Source organism: Cygnus olor, chromosome 5 (genome assembly GCF_009769625.2).
Source record: "Cygnus olor isolate bCygOlo1 chromosome 5, bCygOlo1.pri.v2, whole genome shotgun sequence".
NCBI classification, from domain to species: Eukaryota; Metazoa; Chordata; class Aves; order Anseriformes; family Anatidae; genus Cygnus; species Cygnus olor.
In genome coordinates this window covers 60,319,238-60,340,239 of record NC_049173.1, presented here as the reverse complement: position 1 = coordinate 60,340,239, position 21,002 = coordinate 60,319,238, and the positions used below count along the sequence as shown (strand labels likewise).

Genomic DNA, 21,002 nt, shown 5'->3' with positions numbered 1-21,002 from the left:
AAATTGTTCTTTACAGGAATGGGTGTTTGGAGAACTATCTTGAAAGAAAATCTAGGGGGAGAACTTCAATTGGGAAGCAGAAGAGTTTTAATGTTAGGTGACAATTGTAAAAAATGGAAGGACGGGTAGGTGAGACAGACAGGAGATGCCTCACAGAGGGCAGTTTCACAAAACAATCCAACAGCGCAATCTGCAAGAATGGACAGTAGTTTCCCAAAGTGAGGACCAAAGCTTTTAATGAACATCTGTCAGTATAAGTCATGTCAATACCTGTATTTTTTCAGTAGACTGTAACTGACTGGGATTAGACCTCAATTTTATGTGAAATACTGAGATCCAAAAAAACCAAACCAAACCAAAACAAAAAAAACACAACAAACATAATAAAACAGGTTACTGCCATTGTAGCACCAACTATTTCACAATAGAAGGTAATCTGGGTGGGCCGACCTTACTGATGTAAAAACCCTTGACGAAGATCACACAGACAGAAGGAGATGACAAAATAAACCCTCATGGTTTCAAGGCTAAATCCTGGCCTGTTGTAAGACGGGGGAGGCTAAATTACATGTTAAGTGTTCAATATCTCTAGGCAGGCATGAGCTTGAAGAAGATGAAGCAGCAAATCCATTCTAACACACAAAATTACTTCTGCCATGTATTACTTGACAGTTACCTCTTGCTTCCGTTCTGACATAAAATGAAAGTAATGTTTAATTATCTCAATATGCCACTAATAATGAAAATTTCAAATACCTCTAAGAAAAATTGCAAGGGAGGAAATCGGTTTTGAAAAGAAGTTAACTAAACAAAATATTTTAATCCAGAATGTCTTGCCCATTAACATTGTTTCTTAATGTGTTAAAATTAAAATGTCAATTTAAACTAAATTTGTATGCAGATTAATGTGATAGCCTTTCATTTTATCTTGAGTTACAATGGCTTCACACGGACTTATAGCTCCACTGAAATAACGGACTTATAGCTCCACTGAAATACCAAAAGACGCTCTAGCTTCTAGCCCCACTCAGTTACCCATTCGTGTACAGGCACTGAAAGCATGCAGTGTAGCAGGGATATGAGGGCACTATTGGGCCTTGCTGGCTGCAGCTGCCCTCCTGCCCCAGCCCGTGGCCCATGACCCCACTTGGGCACAGCTACACTGTAGGATGGTGTCCAGTTCCCATCCACCCGTGTGCTCCACTAAGCCAGGCCCACCAGAGGGATGCCGTCCTATGGGCCCTGGCCTTGGCCATCCCCGGGGCCATCCCCAGCTCCCAGCTTGTCCCACAGCACCAGGCTCCAACACAGCTCCTAGCAGCCCAGCTCCAGGGAGCTGCAGGCCCTAATCGTGCCCTGACGCTGTCTTAATTAAGTCTCACAGAGCAGCCGTTCGGCAGAAAAGAGCTGATATGGACATGCTGCTAACGTGAGATGAAATTAAAGTTATAGGCCCTACTCGCAGTTCCTCACTATTCCTTAGCACTGAATGTCATTCTCAGTGCTGGCATCTTCTGTTGTGTAAAGCAGCTGTCTCTTATGAATTCTAATCACATCACCCTGAGGAGGAGAGAAACAAGTATGTGGGTAGTGTTGAAAAAAGAAAGTCACAGTATCAGGGGAAAAAACCTCTCCTTTTCAGTCTGTATAAGCACCTATGGTGTTTTATGGATGGATCCATTATGATTACATTGGGTACTCCCTGATGACTTCCTTTCTACTCAGGCTTAGGACAGATTGTATTCAAAATAGGTGATAAAGAAGGGTCATTTTTATAAATCTGAATCTATCTTTATTCTAAGTCTGTACAAGTCATTTTGGTTTTGAACAAGTTAATATGAAAAAAGAGAATGTTCAAAAAATATATAATGTACTTGAAAACTAGAAAGCGAATATCAACCTTTATGTCACAGTAGCATGTAATTCCTGCTATTACACAGCTTTTCTCTGAGAAGTTTTTTTTTTTTTTTTTTTTTTTTAATCATATCTTTCTTGTTGGGTTTTAGGCATTTGCTGAGTGAATCTATCTAATTTCAGTAGAGCAGATATGGGGGTCTGCTGTACACTTCTCTGTGTATGTGCCCTGGAAGGCCAGGAGGCAGTTATTCTGCTCAAGGCTCTCACGTAATGAATGCAGAAGCTAGAACAGCATGTGTTCATTGTTAATTGTAAACAGATGGTGAAGAAGCACTGTACCTCTAGATTTTGATTACTGGAGTATAGTGGACTCCTTTTGCAGACTACAATAACTACTAATTAGTGTACTGCCATTAATCCAAACTTCATCTAATCATTTTAAAAGTTCTTGTGATATCTGGAAATCAAATCCAAATTCAGTGAAATCCCCGATGCGCCTTTCTATTTCTCTTTCTCATCCTTTTTGGTTTCCTTAAAAAGTGATACAAGAAGTAATACCTCAGTTAATAAGGTATACTTCAGGCAAAATTTTCAAAATTTTCTCTCTCTCCCTTTAAGCTTAGTGGCCATTTGATAGGTGGAGAAAGATGTGTAATTTTATGAATATTTCTCATTTTTTGTAAGAGTTGCACAGACATTTTCTTCATTGTCACTTCAGTGAAAGATATTTATTCTTTCAAATAGGCACCTCTCATGGTTTTCCTTGTAATTTTAAAACCAATCATAAAGTATCTCTCCACTGAAATTTCTTCAAGGGATTTGGTCCTCTAGAGACGACAATTCTGTTGTTGTGTTATAGTTCCCCCCCCCCAATTTGAGAACTACTCTGTTTTTTTGTTTGTTTGTTTTAAAGTTTTTCTAGAACTCCCTTATGTTTAAATCTTGTTACCTCTGAAATTTCTCTGGTTACTGTTAGTGTAACTAAACACAAAATGTTGGCTTGTAATCTGTTAATCTGTCACCTGTAATGCACCATCCCCAAAAATATATGGAAGAGAAAAATGATGAAAAGGGATCATTATGGCTTAAAAACACATCTGAGAGCATTCCACATAACCTGCCATTAAACTGAATGCACAACTAAATTTAACATGCATTTTACTAGTAACACTTCTCTGTAAAATTACCCACTTTTAACAATAGTAAAGCAATTTCAATAGAAGTTTCATTTACTTCTTAGTAATTTATTTAAATGGGTCATGAAGAAAAGAAAATCACTGCAAATTTCAAAGTGAAGCAGCCAAGGTAAAGAGACTACTTCACTACTAGCAATTCTCTGTTAATGGATTGGGTGAAAAGGTGTGCAGTCACACTGCTTTAGTTGTCTTTGCATGACCATTCATTGTAATTTCACGTTACATGGGAAAAGAATGTAATTATGGATGCTAAGGTTAATCGTACAAAGCACATTTATTAAATATGTCAAAATAGACAAAACACCTAAATTTTTAATACTGCAAAATTGTCTCATTTTATGCTTTAGAATCTCTCTGATTTTGAAATACAAAAGAAATTAAAATAATGGAGGAAGGAAGAAGGACAATAAATCAATGATAATGAGAGTATCATTTCAGAAGTGTGGAAAACTGCTTCCATCCTTGATTTATCAAACTGTGCTACAAGAAGAATTCCCATTTGAATCAGGAGAGAAGTCAAATTTTTGGCCTTATTTTTTTTATTTTTTTTTTTTTCAGGGTGAGAGGGAACCATGAGAGATAAGGGTTTGATGGAGCTTTGAGCAACCTGGTCTAGTGGGAGGTGTCCCTGCCCATGGCAGTTGGGTTGGAATTAGGTGATCTTGAAGGTCCCTTCCAACCCAAATCTTTCTATGATTCAAAGGGAGGCTGTTCTTTTTCCTCCCAGAGATACTACTGCCAGTTTCACAACAGACTGTTGTCTAAAATTCACCAACTGCATGGTGTGCCAATATGCTGTTGGTATATAACCCTCTCAGGGCAAACCTCCCTGACTGACCTGAAATAATGCCATGGAATCTGTGGTGATCAAGCAAGTAGGGGTTGCTTTTACCAGTTCTCTTAGGCAATGCCAGAAACATTTCTCTGTTTCTCAATTGTAGCTGCTGATGCTGCCCAAAGGGTCGTGCAAATAAAGTGACCCTCTTTTCTTCTGAGATTATTCTGCACTATCACCATTCTGACACTAAGCTACTCAGATGTGGGGAAGGAGATTTTATGCTGTTGCTGTGTATCATTCACCTACCTTGCAAATAAGTAGAATATTTTAACCTTGGAGGTGTTAAGTAGTTTACCAATGTAGCACTACATCTACTTAGGAGCTGTACAGAAAAACAGCTTTAAATTAAAACCGAAGACTGTGAGGAAGCTAAATGAAAGGGAAGGAAAAGAAGACAGAAATCTATTTTAGCAAATGTAGATTCTGAATTCAAGTGTATCATTCAGGTGCCTATGGCATGAGCAGATGAAAATGTGATTGTGTAGTGTGATAACAGTTCTTTTTATGTAGTAGTACTTATCTATCAGAGGTGCTTGTGCCTCCCTATTATATTTAGACAAGTACTGCTGGCAATTTTTGGACCACTTTAGTGAGCATGCACAGAGAGTAGTATAAGATGCAAGATAAAAAGAGAGCACTAAGTATAGATACAAGTGCTTTAGTACTATAAGTCCATAAAAGTGAGTCAACAGAACTTCCTTCTCTTAGAGACTTTTCTTTTTACTTGTTTTACCTTGCATGCACTACACGTACAATATCATCTAGAGAAGAAAAGGATTTTGTTTCTATGGCTAGTTTTACTCCCTTCTTGACGGCACCACATGCATTTGCGTGACATGGGTCAGGGTGAGTTGCCCATGCTTCTGCATGGTTATGTTTATACTCAGAATAATTGGTGTTATTATGTACATACTACCATGTGGGTAGGAAGAAGGTTGCATTTTTAGAAAATCTGAGACTGACTTAGTATCCTGGAGTCACTTTAATGCCTTCTCAAATTTTTCTTTTAGTTGCTTATGATTTAAACAATATGATATTTTAGAAATGAAGAAAAGGTTGTGAGTTGCCTTGTCTGAAGTGATGAGTTCACTTTAGAACTGTTCATTTGAGAATGAACAATGATTTTGTGTACTCAATTTGACACCTTAAAAGGGCCTGACTTCAATTTTTTGGAAGTATGATTTTGAAATAATTTACTGTAGTTATCTCTGAGCACTGTGACTCATAACTTTTGGAGCAAGACTGTCTGAAAAGAATGATAATGTCAATTTTTGTGTGTATTGCTTTAGCACTGAAAAGTTTCCTGAAATAAATGATTTGTGACAACAACAAGAGAATGTCTGGATGGAGGGGAGGAGAGTGAGCATCTATTGCTAAATCTACTTGCCTATTTTTAAAACAAGCACACTTTTTTGTTTTGTTTTCCCCACCAAAATATATATTATGGCTATAGATATCACAAGAGATGCTTTTTATATGTTTTATAATATATAATATTTATATAATATATAATATTTATGTGTTTTATAATAAAAGCTTTGTGATAAGTGAAGTGTTTCCCATGACTTTCCTAAGACTGCTGATAACAAGTAAACTGTAGAATTTGGAAAAGAATTAAATGAGAAACATGGCTGAGCTACTGAAAAGAATGGCTCAGGGTGCTCACCGCAGAGACCCTGAAGAACAATAATCTGTTCTGTTTTCATTCTATTAGGGCTGCTGCCAGCCAGTCAAAGTTGATGATGTGGATATAGGACTCAGTTTATTTCTGATATAGGGATTTCTGTCTGCTTCTTCCAGGAACAGGTTTGACAGGTGACTCACTCATATTTTAGCCATCTAATGTAGGGGGAGGAGAAGGTGGAGATTTAAATCTTTGTTGAGCAGGACATTGTCATGCATTTGTTTTACAGAGAGGAATAAAAGCATGGTAACTTGCTTGTTCTGATGTTCTAGTGAATTTTTTGAGGTACACCTCAGGTGATTTATTTACATCATTCCATGTAGCTTTTTATACAGTTTACGAGGTACTGTTTCCAAACTGTAGCAAGAAGGGTATGCATGAAATCTGAGCTCTAGTGGTAATTTTTTCCCTGACTTCAGTAGAGTCAAGATGTCATGCTGGATACCACTCAGTTTTACCCACACAGAATGTTGCAGTCCCAATAGAGACTGAAGTTTATTGTTAGATTATCATTTACTGTAAGATTCTGTGCTCAGTGGAGTACAGACATTGAAAGGTTTTCATTATTTTAAAGTGATTCTTTTCTTCCTGATGCTCGTAAAAAGTCTCTAGGGGGCTTGAAACCAGTGCCAGCTGTTTTCTTCTTATCCTTCTTGTACAGACTTTCTTCCCCTATACCACATACATATTTATTTTATCGTTGGGGTTGTTCAGAAGAGTTATCGTAATGTAGATCAAATGGTTGATTAAACCACAGCTGGCTTTTAAATATATTTATAAATCCCCAGCATGCTTTTAAAATAAAACATATAAAGAACCCTATGAATTCTGAAAATAAATGTACAAATTAATGTGGAAATCATTTTTTTCACTTTTCTGCATTAAATTTTATAGTGTTTGGGTAGCACTTTTTAGATTAATAGAAAATATTAGATATTGCGTGTATTGCTATTTGCCTAGCCACTGCTCCTTTTCAAAGAATTTTTCTGCAGGAAATGGAACAGGAAGTGTTAGGTAGGAGGAATAGTGGGCTTCAGCCACTTCTACTGTGGCTGCTAGCAATTGGTTGTCTGACAGGCAGGGTTACGTTTTCTGATGTTGTGATAAACTGCTATTTTTGAGATGCCAGATTTGGCCCAAGAATCTGAGTGGGGAATTTATCCCAATAGTTCATATAATCAACTGTGAAAACCTCCAGCTGTCAGTTGTTTTCTGCTTCCCTGCCCATCACAAGCAAGATGCCATCACTAGTCAGAAATCTTCTTCCAGATGGCGTATGTAGCTTTCATTTGGAGTCTGCCTGATGACAGTAGCAAATGATTAAACACTCGCTAAGGTAAGCTGCAGCTTGTGACTACTGTTTTCTTGAGTAAATAGAACAAGGTGTTTAATCAAGACAACAAAGTGCCAGAAAAATGTAGCTATATGAATCTCAAATGTCATTTTACCACAAACGTTATTAACATAGTGTCTTTATTTGAGCCTGCCACTTCACCAGACTACACCATGTGCAGTACTCACTCTGATGCTCTGCCAGGGAGCCGTGGGAAGGCGCAGACACTACAAGCGACGATATGCGTCATTTACCCACGTGAGAAGTCCCAGTGTCTTCAGCAGGTCTAACTACAGAAGTTAATATAGCTCTGCCTCTAGTGTTTGAGATGGCATTGTAAATTGCCATTCAGTGTTTGTGAGAACCAGGGCAGGATTCTGAGGTTTGAGTGTCGGCAATTTGATCCTATGCAGGCAAGCACAAAATGATGTTGCCAGTGGAAAAGCTATGCTTTATAAATTGTTCCTTTCTGATTATTTAGAAAAAATGTATATGCATGAGGAAGAATTAAATAAAATATTGAGTTAATATCTCTGCTGTAAAAAGGTAGTGGCCATGGGACTGATAAATCTTGGTAGAAAAAGGCTCTTTTTGATGTAGGTATCTCAGTTTTGCCTTTTTTTCTTTAGCTCTGCTCCCAGAAAAATATCTCACTGAAAGAAGGATGCCTTTGTGTCCATCTTTCCCTGTGTAGTTTGGCTGTCAAGTAGTCTGTTCTAACAAAGTGAAAGAATTGAAGAGCATAGCTGTGCATCTTTGTAGTAATCTGAGCAAGGTTCTCTACAGAGCCTCAGAAGCAGCCCTCGTGCTCTGAGGGGCCAGGGTCGAAGAGGGAGAAGCTGTCATACATCTGTGAGGCCTTGCAGCAACAGTCAGGCTGGAATGACAGCTGCTATTATACTTGCAGACCATATAGGCAAATTTTAGCAAAATGTATTGTATCTTTTAAAGTTTCTGTTCTTATTTACGCCAATCTGATTGTTTCATCTTTTATTTCTTTCAGACTGCATGATCAGCTGCTAAAAGCCTCCTAGATTAGAAAAGCTATAGGTGGGTGGTACCTGACCAAAAGTCTTTAACACATGGTTGGGAATATGCAGGCTTAATCTGTAGCTAGTTCCTCTCCTGGTGCCACTCCATATCTCTTACATTTGTTATTAATAACATTGTCTATTTAAGTAATAGAACAGGGCTACTGTTTTTTTCTTTTTTTTCATGTTTCCTGATAAAGACTTCAGTTGAGTGTTCCTGCAGTATATCCTGCTCCACCAGTCAGCTCAGCAGTTTCTGACGTTTTCCTGACAAAGTCAGTGGGGAGGTCTGAAGAGAGCCCTTGCACAATTATTTAGCAAATGGCGTAGCCTCCTCCTAATTTCGGCAACTCTGTAATTTAGTGCCAGAGGTGCTTCCCAAATAGCCAGGATTATTCCTACGGGTTATTCCCCTCTGCACTAACCTGCACAGATATACTGTGTGTCTTGGTAAGAGTTTGGACCACAGCTGCACATAATCCTTAGGTTACGCAACATGTCCACCTATTGCTTAATACCAGACTGACATATATATGAATTTTTTTTTTTCCATAAGAACTGGAGAAACAGACTGTACACAGAGGAAAGATGTACAACTCTAAAACATACTTTTTGGTGGAGAAATATACCTCATGGTTCTAATATCTTGTGGGGTTTAAAGACTAAAAATGGCTTGAGGCTTTTCACATAAGTACAGTGTGTGCTGATCAGAATGAAGAATGCTTTCAAATTTGGCTCCAAATATTGAAACTAAACTTAGTGGGATTTTGCAGAAATTTTGATGAATTTACAAGCTATTTAAATACTCTCCATGGCCTCTGCTAGAAAACAAACAAACAAACAAACAAATAAATAAATAAAAAGACAAAGCAAGCATTCCCCAAACTGTTTAATAATTAAATGTGTGTTTGAAATGATTTTTTTCCCTGCCTGGCTAAATACATATTTAAGCTGAAAGTTATATAACCCTGTAGAAAAGATGGCCATGGTTTCAATCTAATCTCAAATTATGTGCAGGCTGGTTAGAGCAAAGATCAGTTAATACAGCTGTTTCAGAGTTACCGCTGTGCGAATGCCCTTTGCTCATCTTGAAGAAATGCTGCCTATGAACTGTAAAATACTAGAGCATTGTTTTTGTTTGCTGTTTCCACTAACAAAATTGCATGGTATAATTGAAGGACTGGCTTGGCTGGCCAGGATCACATTTTGCCTTTACTTTTGTACGCAGGATGTATGTTATTGTGAGTTGCTTCACCGAGGGCTGAGTATTGTTTAGAGAGTGATTTCTGGATAAAAAGAATTGGCAGAGGAGGGTGAGAAGAAAGGGGAATGTATACTACATGGGTGGTTATAGACTCTTGCAATAATCTAGAAAAACAGGAATTTAGGATTGGGTTTAACCTTTTTTAGCATGTGGCTAATACATGGAGGAAAGTGTTCTTCACACCACAGCCACGGGGCTGGGATGCAGGAGGTACATGTAATGTGAAGGCAGAAGAGGAGAGAGGAACTCGAGAATATGCAGCATTGTGGGGTTGGGGAAGAATTGGTGCAGAAACCAGGATTTCCATTTCATAGGAAATGGAAACTCAGTTATATATATAAGTTATTTCCATTTTGAAGCAGAAATATATAACTTGACTTGAAAATTTTTGCCTTGATTTAAAAAAGCAGGGTGTTTTTTTCCTATTTCAACTTTCAAAATATTTGAATATATTGAATATTTGAATATATTGAATAATAGAAAGGCATTCCAAATGCAAAATCAAAACGTCTTATTCTGAAGTTTGACTTCTCAAATTACTGAGTTTAAAATTATTTTTTCTCTCCAGAATTCTTTCACTGAAATGGTCCTATTTCTACTGTTTGTTTGTTTGGTGGAGAAACCCTGATGTCTGTGTTCCCAGGTTCGGTAAACTTCATGTGGTGCATAAACATATACACATTTTTCTGAATTAACTTGGCCTTAAACTAGTGCAAAAGGCCCAGTAAACGTTAACTGAGGCTTCAGTGTTATTATAAGATTCATCCTGTTTCTGGCCATGCCTGTGGAGCTAAAAGACTGTTAGGAAATCATTTACACTGAATTGTCACCATTCTTGATTATTGAGAGCCACACTTGCAGTATTTGTACTGCTGACTTGCAACCAGCCTATCTGCATCTCAGACCATTGCTCTTCAAAACATTTGACTTTTTTTTCAGACTTTGGACCATTCCCAAGTTTTCTCGATTATAATTCTCACAGTTCGCTAGTTGCTCCAAACAGGATTAGGCATCCATTGGCTTTAAATTTTCTGAAAATACATGTCAGTATTTTCTCTACTTCATACAACTGTAAATAACTTGATCTGTCCTTTCTTTAGCCATGCTGAGTGCTGTTTTCTAATCACTTAAACTTATGTTATTTCTAGGAAATCTGCTCCTACAAGTAATTAACAAAATCATCAGTCAAAAAAAAGAAAACACAAAAAGACAAAAGGAAAAACCCAGTTTTGATAATGAAAATGAACCCATTTAAATATATAGTTATTACAAACAAACAAAAACATAGGAAAAGCCCTGGCTAAAGCAGTTCTCTGATGCTGAAAGCTAATTGATTTCTTTTTCATCCTTACTGTGGTAATCCACAGTAGTGAGAAATTAAAAAAAAAAAAAAAAAGGAAAAAAAAAAAAGGGGGAAAAATATGAGATAAAGAGTGACCTTTGTGCTTTATGAGAAGATGAATATCCACTAATTTGCCTCTTTAAGGTAAATAAGCTTACTGTAGTTTTCTGAGTGCTTTTGGTTTTGGTTGTGTGTTTTTATTGATTACTTTTAATCCATCTAAAATTTAAGTGTGGTGAATCTTACTGCTTGCGTCTGCTGCCTTAATTTGCCTAAGCATGCAATAACTGTTGCTGCTCCTTAAGCTTCTGACATGCTTTAGTGTGGCCAAGACATTTGGGTCTGCAAACCCAGACTCTTCTCTTCCAAGAAGACTTGTATTTGCACATCAAGGAAATGGGTACACCTCTGCACTGATTGCTTCCCTGATGCCAAAGACTAACTGATTTTCTGCAAATGGAGTGCCAGATTAATGCTTGGATAGGTCTTCTGTATTTAAAGAAAAAAAAAAAGTCATCTAGTGTTTCTCATTTACTGTTACAGTCCCAAAAAAGTAGATATGGCACTTCAACACTAACATTTTGGGTTTGAATTCATACCTAGAGCAAGAGATTTGGTTTGTTTCTGTTCCTTCTCAAACTGTTGACTGCAAAAAAACACTGTAAACATTTTAAGTGCTTTCCTGAGATCTTGCTCAATGTCATTACTTTTTAAAAATCTAGCAATTTGCCAAACGAGGAATTTTAGAAATACTGGCTAAAACATCTTGACAAGCTAAACATTTTTTAAAATCAGAGTAGGTGGACTTAGTTGACTTACTGCCAGCTGCAGTGAGTGTAAACTGCTGAAGATAAGCAGTGCTATAGGTGCCAGGAATCTGCAGATTCTGAACCCAGTCTCATTTCTGCTATTAAGTAGTGCCCAGACTCAAGCAAGTCATGTCCTCTGTGTCTGTTTTGCTGCCCATGAGTTTACCACAGTATTTACTTCTTTCAAAGACAGAGGTTTATTTTCCTTGAGTTTTGGGGGTGTAAACAGTATGCATGTGTATTTGGCATACATTAAATTGCACATAGCCTCTTAGCAGGAGTGGTCCTGAGAGATGCAACCTTTGGGGAAATTTTTTCTCAGTGTGAGGACAGAACAGAGTTTTGAACTGCAGAAAACCTGGTCCGGCTTCAAAATTTTACTTTTATTATGCTTTCCATAAGCAACTGACTCAAATCATTTAGTCTCTCTCTTTGCCTCTCTTCCACACACATACTGTGGTTGGCATTAACATCTCTGAAACAGGGAACTTGGAACTTCCTTCTGGTGATGTTATGATTCCAATTACATCTCAGTTATACAACATAAATGCCTAAAAATACAAATTCTCAAATCTTTCTTTCTTGGGCAAACTTGAGAATAGCAGCAGGGAACAATCAGCACTTCCAGAATGGAAAATTTCAAATACTTATGACCATCCCACTTTTTAATTCTCTCCTTGTCAAAACACTATCATGTGTACTAAGATACCACTTGAATTCTTCTTTTTTTTTTTTTTTTTTTTTTTTTGGTTGCTGTTTGTTTTGCTTTTGTTTTAAATGCTGACCCAGTTAAGAATGAAAGTTTCCATTCTTTGTTCTTACTTTCATTATTACCCTGCTCTAAGTGGGGGCCACCTTTAAATATTCTTCTTTTCTAGAGAGATCACCTGCTTAGAGACTGGTGGAGGCCAAACATTTTGAGAATCCAAATAAACCATTATGAACCAGAGCTAGATGTCTAGTTCACAGAAATCCTTCTCTGTGCCCCATAGCTGCCAGGTGTTTAACAAGCAATTATTTTTCTTTCTGGATCCACAAAATGTTATAGAAGTGGTTACTGAGAATCTTCTGAAGGAGAAAGTTCTCATTCTTCTGAAATGGACTAACAGCTACCTGTCCTTTGTAGTTGTTGATTTTATTTTCATAGAATAATTAAGGCTGGAAAAGACAAAGACTTTTGCCCCAAAGCCAAATATTCTCACTTGATCACATTTGAGTTTGAAGATGGCAATCAAAGAAATATTAATAACTTTTTTCTCTTCAAAACATGCCATTAGTCTATGAACATTACAACAAAACAACAAGAAAAAAACATACTCCAAACAATGAATATGTTTGAGAGACTACCAAACAATACATTACAAATGTTTTTGTAACCTATCCTAAAAGAATCACAGAGTATCCTGAGTTGGAAGGGACCCACAAGGATAATTGAGTCCAACTCCTGACTCCACACAGGTCTACCTAAAAATTCAACCAGATGTCTGAGAGCATTGTCCAAATGCTTCTTGAACTCTGCAGGCCCTTAAATGGAGCCCTGCATAACACCATTAGTGTTCTACCACCAGTCTGATGTAACCCCATTTACTAAAACCCTCTGAGCCCAACCCCTCAGCCAACTGTTCACTCATGCACTTGCTTTTCCTTAATCCCTACCCAGGGCATTTCAACTGTCATTGCCAACTGCAAGATCCATACAACCCAACCCCCTCTAGAATACAGTCTAGCATCATCTCTAAAACTGAATCGAGAAAAGCCCTAAAATTGGGTCTAGAATTTCTGGAGAGTCTCTCTGAAAGTACAGCACAGTTGTAGTATCACTTGCAGCAAGAATTAAGAAGATGTTCCACATTTCATAGCTTGAAACTTAGCAGAGAGATTCCTGAGTAGAAGGCTCTGCAGGATCTGGCCATCACAACATGGCAGTGGGAAGGTTTTCCTAGTTCCTTGCTGCCTCTTGGGTCTTCCTTGAATATTCTTGTCCTTGTTTGCTGGGCTCGTCTTGCTTCAGATGTTTGAAATTGCTTACAGCTAAGGTGGAAGACTTGTAACACAAGCTACCAACTGGGTAAGATAAATACAGAAAAGCAGTAGTAATGATCACTTTTTTGGCCTACAGTTGAGAACCACTACAAAAGGGAACATGTTGCAATCAGTTTGGATACATTTTCTTGTTTTGCTAGATTTTTGAAGAACATTATTTCTCCCTATGCCACTAAACTTTTATATTCCAACCACCATATTCTTGAAATGGGCAAAATATATATATTTTTTGATTAAAATATTATCTGAAGTATTTCCCTCCATTCCAGCAAAGCATCTGAGCCCTCCGACCTAGAAAGGTCTTACAACAAAACATTCTTATATAGAAAACGTCTTGATAGCTATATTGGATAGATTTGAGCCAATTAATATAAGTGAACAGCTTTTAAAACACAAGCAAAACTTTTTAGATTACCAGAACTGCACTTGTAAATAATTCAGGAATATAGATGCTATGGAAGTGTGAGGAAGGCACAGAGCTTGGATTAGATTTAAAAACAAACAAACAAACAAAAAACCCCAACAGCTATATTTCTTATGCTAAAACTGTATTACTTTCTGTTTTCAGTAATACATAATAGATATCCAGGGACAGATTCATTTGTACTGTAACTCTATTAGTTTCAAAAGCTTGCAACAGGGATATATCTGGCCCTTCATATTTAGTACCAAAACACAATAAAAATCTGTTTCATTTTTTTAAATAAAATGGATAAATAAAATGAATTCCATGAAAGAAATTTGCATTTATATAGCTCTTCTCATTGACAAAGGATCTCAAAGCAATTTGCTGATAGCCACATAAATTTCTAATTAAGAATTCTTTTTTTGGATTATTTCTGCTTAAACGTGTCTTCTGAATCACCAGAACTTCAGGCTACTGCATGTTAACTGTGTCATATCCCAGTCTACACCCTTACAAATTAGGAACTGGATTGGACCCCCTCCTGTGCTGGCTGAATCCTTACTCAAAAGAGTAATCCCGCAGAATTCAATGAACCTACTCACATAGTAGGTGAGTTGTGTATTAAAATATTGTGGAGCTTACACCTATACATCTGAGGCCATCCATGCGAGTTTCTCTGCCTTTATAATTCTTCCCTTTAAATTTAGAAAACCACAGTGTAATCCTACCAGAATAATATTAGCTCATTTTGCATCTGCAGCCTAACAGAAAAACTAAACGCTCCCCCAAGTGGGATGCCACCCTGAAAGGGGGAGCTCTGTCTCACAAGCACGTGTTAGTCCCCGTGTTCTGTAAAGAGCACCTCCTTTTTTTTTTTCTTTTTTTTTTTCCTGAGCCAGAAACAGCATCATTTGTCTGGTGGCTATATGAAAAGCTTATCTAGTTCACTTTGTGTTCATCTAAAGTTGATCTGCTTAATTATTTCTTCCATTAAACAGCCCACTGCTGCTTCATTCTGGTTGGAAAAAGTGTCAGTGTTACAGGAGAGAGCTTTTCTGCTCAGAGGCGCTGGGATTAGAAGAACAATTGCTTTGCCGTTGGAGATTTGTGTTTGGAGGCAAATTGTTTCTGAGCACGAAGGAACATTTTTATGCTGACACGCACCCGTGTTATGAACTAATGTCAGGCTCTGGGGTGGCAGTAGTTATAGTCCAACGGATCAAAACTGTTGGTTTTGGATAAATAAGATATCTAGTGTTATTAGAAAACAGAAGGAAGCATGTGGCAAGATGTGTCAGTTTAATGGCATCGTTTGTAGTAAAGCTGGCTTCTTGAAGGTACGGTGTGCAGCGCTCCCTAGAAATAGACCATTAGGGAGGGCAAGGAAAGAATTTGATGCTTTCTTTTTTGTCAGTGTGTCAACTTGGATGAGAGCATAATAAAATGGAGAATAATGGCAAACAAGGTCTTAGGGATCTCTGGTTCTTTGGTATACCAAGAAGCACAAGGAATCAAAATGAATGAAATCTTTGACAGCATAACAAACTTGCCTCATGGCCAGGACTGTATCACAGCCACAGCTCTATTTCTTTGAATGGCTTCACTGAGTAGCCAGTGGGATTCAGCTTCTGCTGTCAGTCTGGAGATATCTGAGCTACAGAGAAGAAAACGTGCTGCAACCTGGTTTCTTAAGCAACGCTTAGAGGGTTTCTCATAGTTTTGACTTGGTTCAAAGCTTTGACATTTGGGAAATGCTAAGGAGTAAGCTGAGTGCTCCATACTTTCATTTATCTGATGCTGTTATCCCGGAACTCAGATTAGCCCAAATTGGATCGTGCCTCCTACTGTGAGTCATTTGCTTTCAAAAGGTCTCTGTGAGCTGAAAACCCAGTGACAAGTCTAGATTTTGGGTCCTGTGTTCCTTTTGGGTAAACGGGCTTCTGCTTCCCACAGGAATCAGTAGTAGTAGGAATTAATAAATGCCTCACGTTTCAGTTCCAAGTCCTTAATTTCAGAAATTATAAAAAATCTCAACACAAACTACAGGTCGTATTTCTTTGGAAATTTGGAGGGAGAAGTGATTAAAAAAATTCCAGAGCCAATCTTTTGCACAGAGTTAAAGCACAGAAAAAGGAACACCACAGACCAAAGTCACTCTACTGGTGCCTTCACCTTCCAGGTGACTATAAAATGGAAATGTTGAGCCTGGGACACTTAACGCTGAACAAAGCCAGGCTTCACATGGAATGACCGTGATTTTGCTCTGATGGATTCTCTCTTTCCACTTGTGATTGAAGAGAGGTAACTCTTCATAGAAGAGTCAGGCTTATCCTTCCCTGACACTCTGCCCATGCCCCCACCTGTTACCCTCAAGCAAGGGGGCTGTTAAAGCTGCTGCTGAAGTTCCCTCCTAATGTAAAAGAGGTTTGTGTGGTGGGTGCACGGAACATTCCACCCAAAGATGTGTGATGCTGAGGAAGAAGACTGTAAAGAACCCCTTAAAACAAGGACAGTATCAAATTGCAAAAAGGAATTCCAAACAACAACAAAAACCAGATTTAACCCGTTTGGTCTGTAATTCGGCATGCTACCAGACCAGAAAGGTATAAAACTTTGCCAAACACTTGATGAGTTCTGCTTACAGCGTAGGCATAATAAAAATTCTGATGCAAGTTGCCTACTTTCTTCCAGAAAGGCGTTTGTTTCATGAACACCTGTGCTTCGAAGATGATTTCATTGCCAGGCAACCCTTGTGTTACTGCTAGAACACTGGGGAAAAGCTTTATTTCAAGGTAAGAAAGAAGAATGTGTCAATTGAGGATGACAGAATTGTTGTAGGTCAAACAGTTAAACTTACTTTGATTCCACGTCTAGTGGGCTTGGGGATTTTTTTCTAGTTTCTGAGTACACTGTACTGTGTGAGGGCAGCTCTGCACTAAACAGAAAAAATATATATACCTATGGTCAGTACAAGCTGTAACTTTCAACATCAGGTTAACAGGAGTGTCCCACTGCATCATGCAATGCCCTTCTAGGACCACAGTTCATTAGGGCAGCATATACTGGTGTTCTCAAGTGTACCGCCTGCCCTGAATGGGCAAAATTTGCAGCTGAGACAAGAGTAAGCTCATCACAACTAGGGATGACAGCAAGAATGGAAAAATTAGAAGGTGAGGATCTCATTTCAGGAAACTAATTGTGTCAGGACATTCTTAACTTTTTTACAGTTTCTTACATTCAACTAAGCCTATACTTAAATGCTTTCCTGAATTGAGGTCTAACAAATTTACACTTCAGTCATACTATTAATAATGTTGGGTTTATTTGACTCTAAAATGCATGCTCAATTTGAGTATGGTTTGATGCACTAAATGAAATATTTAGTGACTGTTGACACTTGGAGCTTCATCTTTGTGGATTTCTGTAGTGTATCTTTCTCATTGAACATCTGTTCTCCATAGGGTGTGCATGATTAATTTCTAATAGCATTACAAGTAGGTAGGCTCATGCTTTGGGAAAAGAATAAAGGTCTTTCTTTTCCAATATAAATTTTTGTGGTTTTCTGCATAGTTCCTAATGGGATTCCTGCATTGAACTTGATACCAGAGACTTTGGGACAGAATATAGAAATATTTTATAAATTTCCTATTTCCCTATGTAACAAATCTATGCCAATCAAAGTCTTAAACCAATTCAGTATGTTTTGTTTCTTTCATGGAACATGTGCTCAGGTGGTGGTTATAATTTTAAGTTTTTCTAGGCTGACCAATAACATTTTTGGTTTGGAAAGTGTTTTCTGAACTCTGCTTGCCTGGATTATAAATGTGGCATCATCTCATTTTAGGAAAATGTAATCTTTGTAATGTAATCTTGTAATGTAATCTCTCTGTAAAGGATTGAAGAACATTACACAAGAAATCTTGAATCTGTGGTTCTGGCTCACTATTATGATGTAATTTGTGGCAAATAATGGAAAACACAGAAAGACAAGCAAAGTAAGAGCAGTAATATTTCCTTAGTAGTATTTCCTTAAGTAATTCCTTAAGTAGTATTTCCGTAAGTAATTTTTAGATGGAGATTTAGAGGAGGGTGTTCTGTAGCTTTTCTATCATTGGGGGAATTATTAAACCCAGTACCTCTTACATAAGACATTTTTTAATATATACAAAGGACAAGAAATGAAGACTGAAATGTACTGTCAGTTTCCTTGGATTAAGATCTAATTTTGAGAAAGAGAGAAAATAGAGTATTTTCCTTCATAAATGTATGAGAGAATTATAGTTATAATTAAGGAAATAAAATCAGAAACAAAGCATTTCGAAAAGAAAAATGATAGTACTTACATTGGTGACATATTCAATATCCTTCCAAATATTACATTCCCTGGGAAAATCTGCCAAATCTAAAAAATTATCCACTATCACTTGGCCAATCAAGTCATGCCTGGAGAATCTGTCAAAGTCATACACAGAGAAATGGAGTTTCCGTGCATTCAGATCATTGTATGGGACAGTAAATAAAAAAACTTCATCAAATACTGGATTTAGGGTTTTTCTATGCACTTTAGTCTGGTGTTTTGTTTTCCTGTCAGGAAGCAGATATATCTTCACATATGGATCCGAAGTTCCAGAGAAGTCCTTTGCTGGCAGGTTGATGGCCTTGTGTATCTTCACTATCAGCTGCTCTAAATCACAGTCATATTTCAGAATAAAGTTCAGTTTTCCACATGCCTTGCTATTACTCCTCCGGCCATCATCTGTGTCCACTGATCTTTGTTTATATAGCTCTGGCTTAATGCGGCCAATTCCTGTCAGTTGCTCCTGTTTCTGAACCTGCTGGATGTTGAAGTCGGGGTTGGAAAGGTTGAGCTGTCTCCGGATTGAATTATGCCTTAAATGAAAATAAAAGAATTGAAATAGGTTGTGTTGATGACCATAAGAATCTGTACATACACACCAAAGATCTTGTTTTCATTTGATGTGTTTTTGTAATGTACAACAGGGTCAGATTTGTACTTGCTAATGTTATAAAGCATGTTAACTAATAATTGTCTCAAGCTAGTGGTATGCACTCTCCAAAGCTGGCTGAAGAAAGTAACAAATTTCAATTCATGGACATTGCAAATCCAAAGAATCTGCTATATTACATTGTATAATGTAATATGATAAGAACTGTAGCAGTTCTTATCATTTACCATTTTCAGCTGATTCCTTTACATTCATAATGCTTATGAAATGAGTTACATTATGTAAATGGCAACAGGATCTGGCTTATTATACCTGTTGAGATTGCTGATTTCTGGTGTTAAGATGAGGATGGACACAGAGGATACTTTTTGACATCTCTCCATTTCAGTTACTCATTGATCTGTGCTACTACCTCATTTTCAAGTGAACTGTTCTCATCTGAGATGGTTGGTTGACCACACCATCAATTGTTTTGTTTCATTCTGTTTTTTTTTTTTTTTTTTTTTTCCACTCGTAACAGATGTAATGAGCTCCGCAGTACTTAGGTTGAAAAGCTCCTTTAGTTTCATTACTCTAAGGAGAGAAAGTTGGTTTTAGCTTCAGTCCAGTGAGATTTATTACCTGGAGTCACTGAGTTATTGTGATTGAAATTTCCACTTCATGAGATAACAGAAATCAAATTGCAATCCCTGTAGGGGTAGTGGGATGTGAAAGTTGGATTAGGTAAAATCCTAATCTTATGAGCTGGATTCTACTTTTTTTTTTTTGTCCTATTCGAATTCAGCAATCATTCAGTGTATTGGAGTATCATGAGAGGTGGCTGAACGTGAAAAGAGCACATGGAAAATGCTAGTACAGGATTAGTCCAAAGCTATTTATGTTGAATGTAATCAGCAGTAGTTACTCTGGTACCACTGCTCATTCCTCCCCTTTAAATGTGTGTTTATGCATGCTTTAAAAAGGAACAGCCTCTCATAAACTACCCTCCTTTTTTCATTCTTGTTGTATAGCAAATACATAATTTTATAGCTCTCTGTTAGTCATTTCCATGACAAAATATTACCATGTCACAGAAAAAAGATCTATATTGCTCAACCCTTAAGCTCCTTGCAGCAGTGGGAGGTGCAGCCTATCCAGGGGAAGAATGAAAAAGAAGAACACGGGAGGCAGCTCTGCCTTGCTGAAGTCAACGAGGACTTGGCGCAGGGGCAGGTGCCTGCTCTCTGTGGCCACCCAGTTACACAGGCAAGGAGCAGACACAGAGGTGAAGGTGAACAAACCAAGGGTGCGGTGCAAGGAAGACAGGCCCCTCCTGCTCAGTGGAAGAGTCTTTCGGGGAAGACCTGGGCAACAGCATGGGGTAATGAATGAGGGGGGTAATGAGCAAAGCTCATCAGCAGCAAACAGAATAGGGTTGGGGTGGGACCCGGGCAGGTCCTGCTCTTGTGGGCAGGGAGCCAGCATAACTGCTGCTGGAGAGGGCCAGGCTGGGAACAGCTGGCAGAAAAGTGAACTGCAGAGAGTCACAGGAGTGAAGACATGGTCCATGCACTGACGATGCTGAGGCACGTTCTTTTACAGATTGGGATTTCCACTGTTTCTTGTGAGATGACTGTGTTGTAGTGATGCTGTGCATTCGTCATTTGATTACGTATGAGAACTGCCACCCTGTTGTAGAAGACAGAACCTGCATCAGACTCAATGATTTCGTGATACTAAAGACACACAAGAGCTCTTGGTGTTAGATGATGGATATGAATTTTCTGTTTTTAATGAATCTCACAACATGCTTATTTGCTAGTGCTTTGAAAACTGAGCAGCACCAGCCTGTACTACTGTACTTCTGGGATATAAGTCTTGAGCTGGAATTCAAACTTGCATGTGGCAGGAGTCGAGCTTGAGTATTCATAATTGTGGCTTTGAGCTGCCCTTGGATTTCTACAGCAAAATGAGCCCAAGCCATTCTCGCACTAATCTAAAGAGAAAGAGCACCTGGAGCTTTTGCTGCATAACATTCATGCTGTTTTGAAGGCTTCTCAAATTCTGAGACATGTTTTGGACTACTGGCAATTCCTGAACTGGCTGCTAGCTGCTTTCGTGTTACCCATGTTCAGGTGTGCCTGCAGGCAAGAGTCTTGGCTAAATTTGCCCTCTCAGATGACAAGAAAAGAGGCTTAGTAAGTAAAAATTGGGCTAGGACTGTACCTTCCCCAGCTAAAGCGCATCTGCTTT

The 21,002-nt window shown here is 38.1% G+C and overlaps 1 protein-coding gene and 1 long non-coding RNA gene across 6 annotated transcripts in view; one reads left to right on the top strand and one right to left on the bottom strand.

Annotated features, from left to right (window-relative positions):
• LOC121071566 overlaps positions 1 to 21,002 on the top strand; it is a 299,785-nt gene that overhangs the window by 90,545 nt on the left and 188,238 nt on the right. The gene's annotated exons all lie outside the window — the stretch shown is intronic.
• Positions 1 to 21,002, bottom strand: part of SYT9 (synaptotagmin 9) — a 69,915-nt gene that overhangs the window by 16,086 nt on the left and 32,827 nt on the right. For all 5 annotated transcript variants that reach the window (XR_005820693.1, XM_040559908.1, XM_040559910.1 and 2 more), the window contains exon 3: positions 18,147 to 18,693. Coding sequence is in view for 4 of the 5 variants with exons in the window: in XM_040559908.1 (XP_040415842.1) it covers positions 18,147 to 18,693 (547 nt within the window). In the remaining variant the exon portion in view is untranslated. The remainder of the gene's footprint in view (positions 1 to 18,146; positions 18,694 to 21,002) is intronic.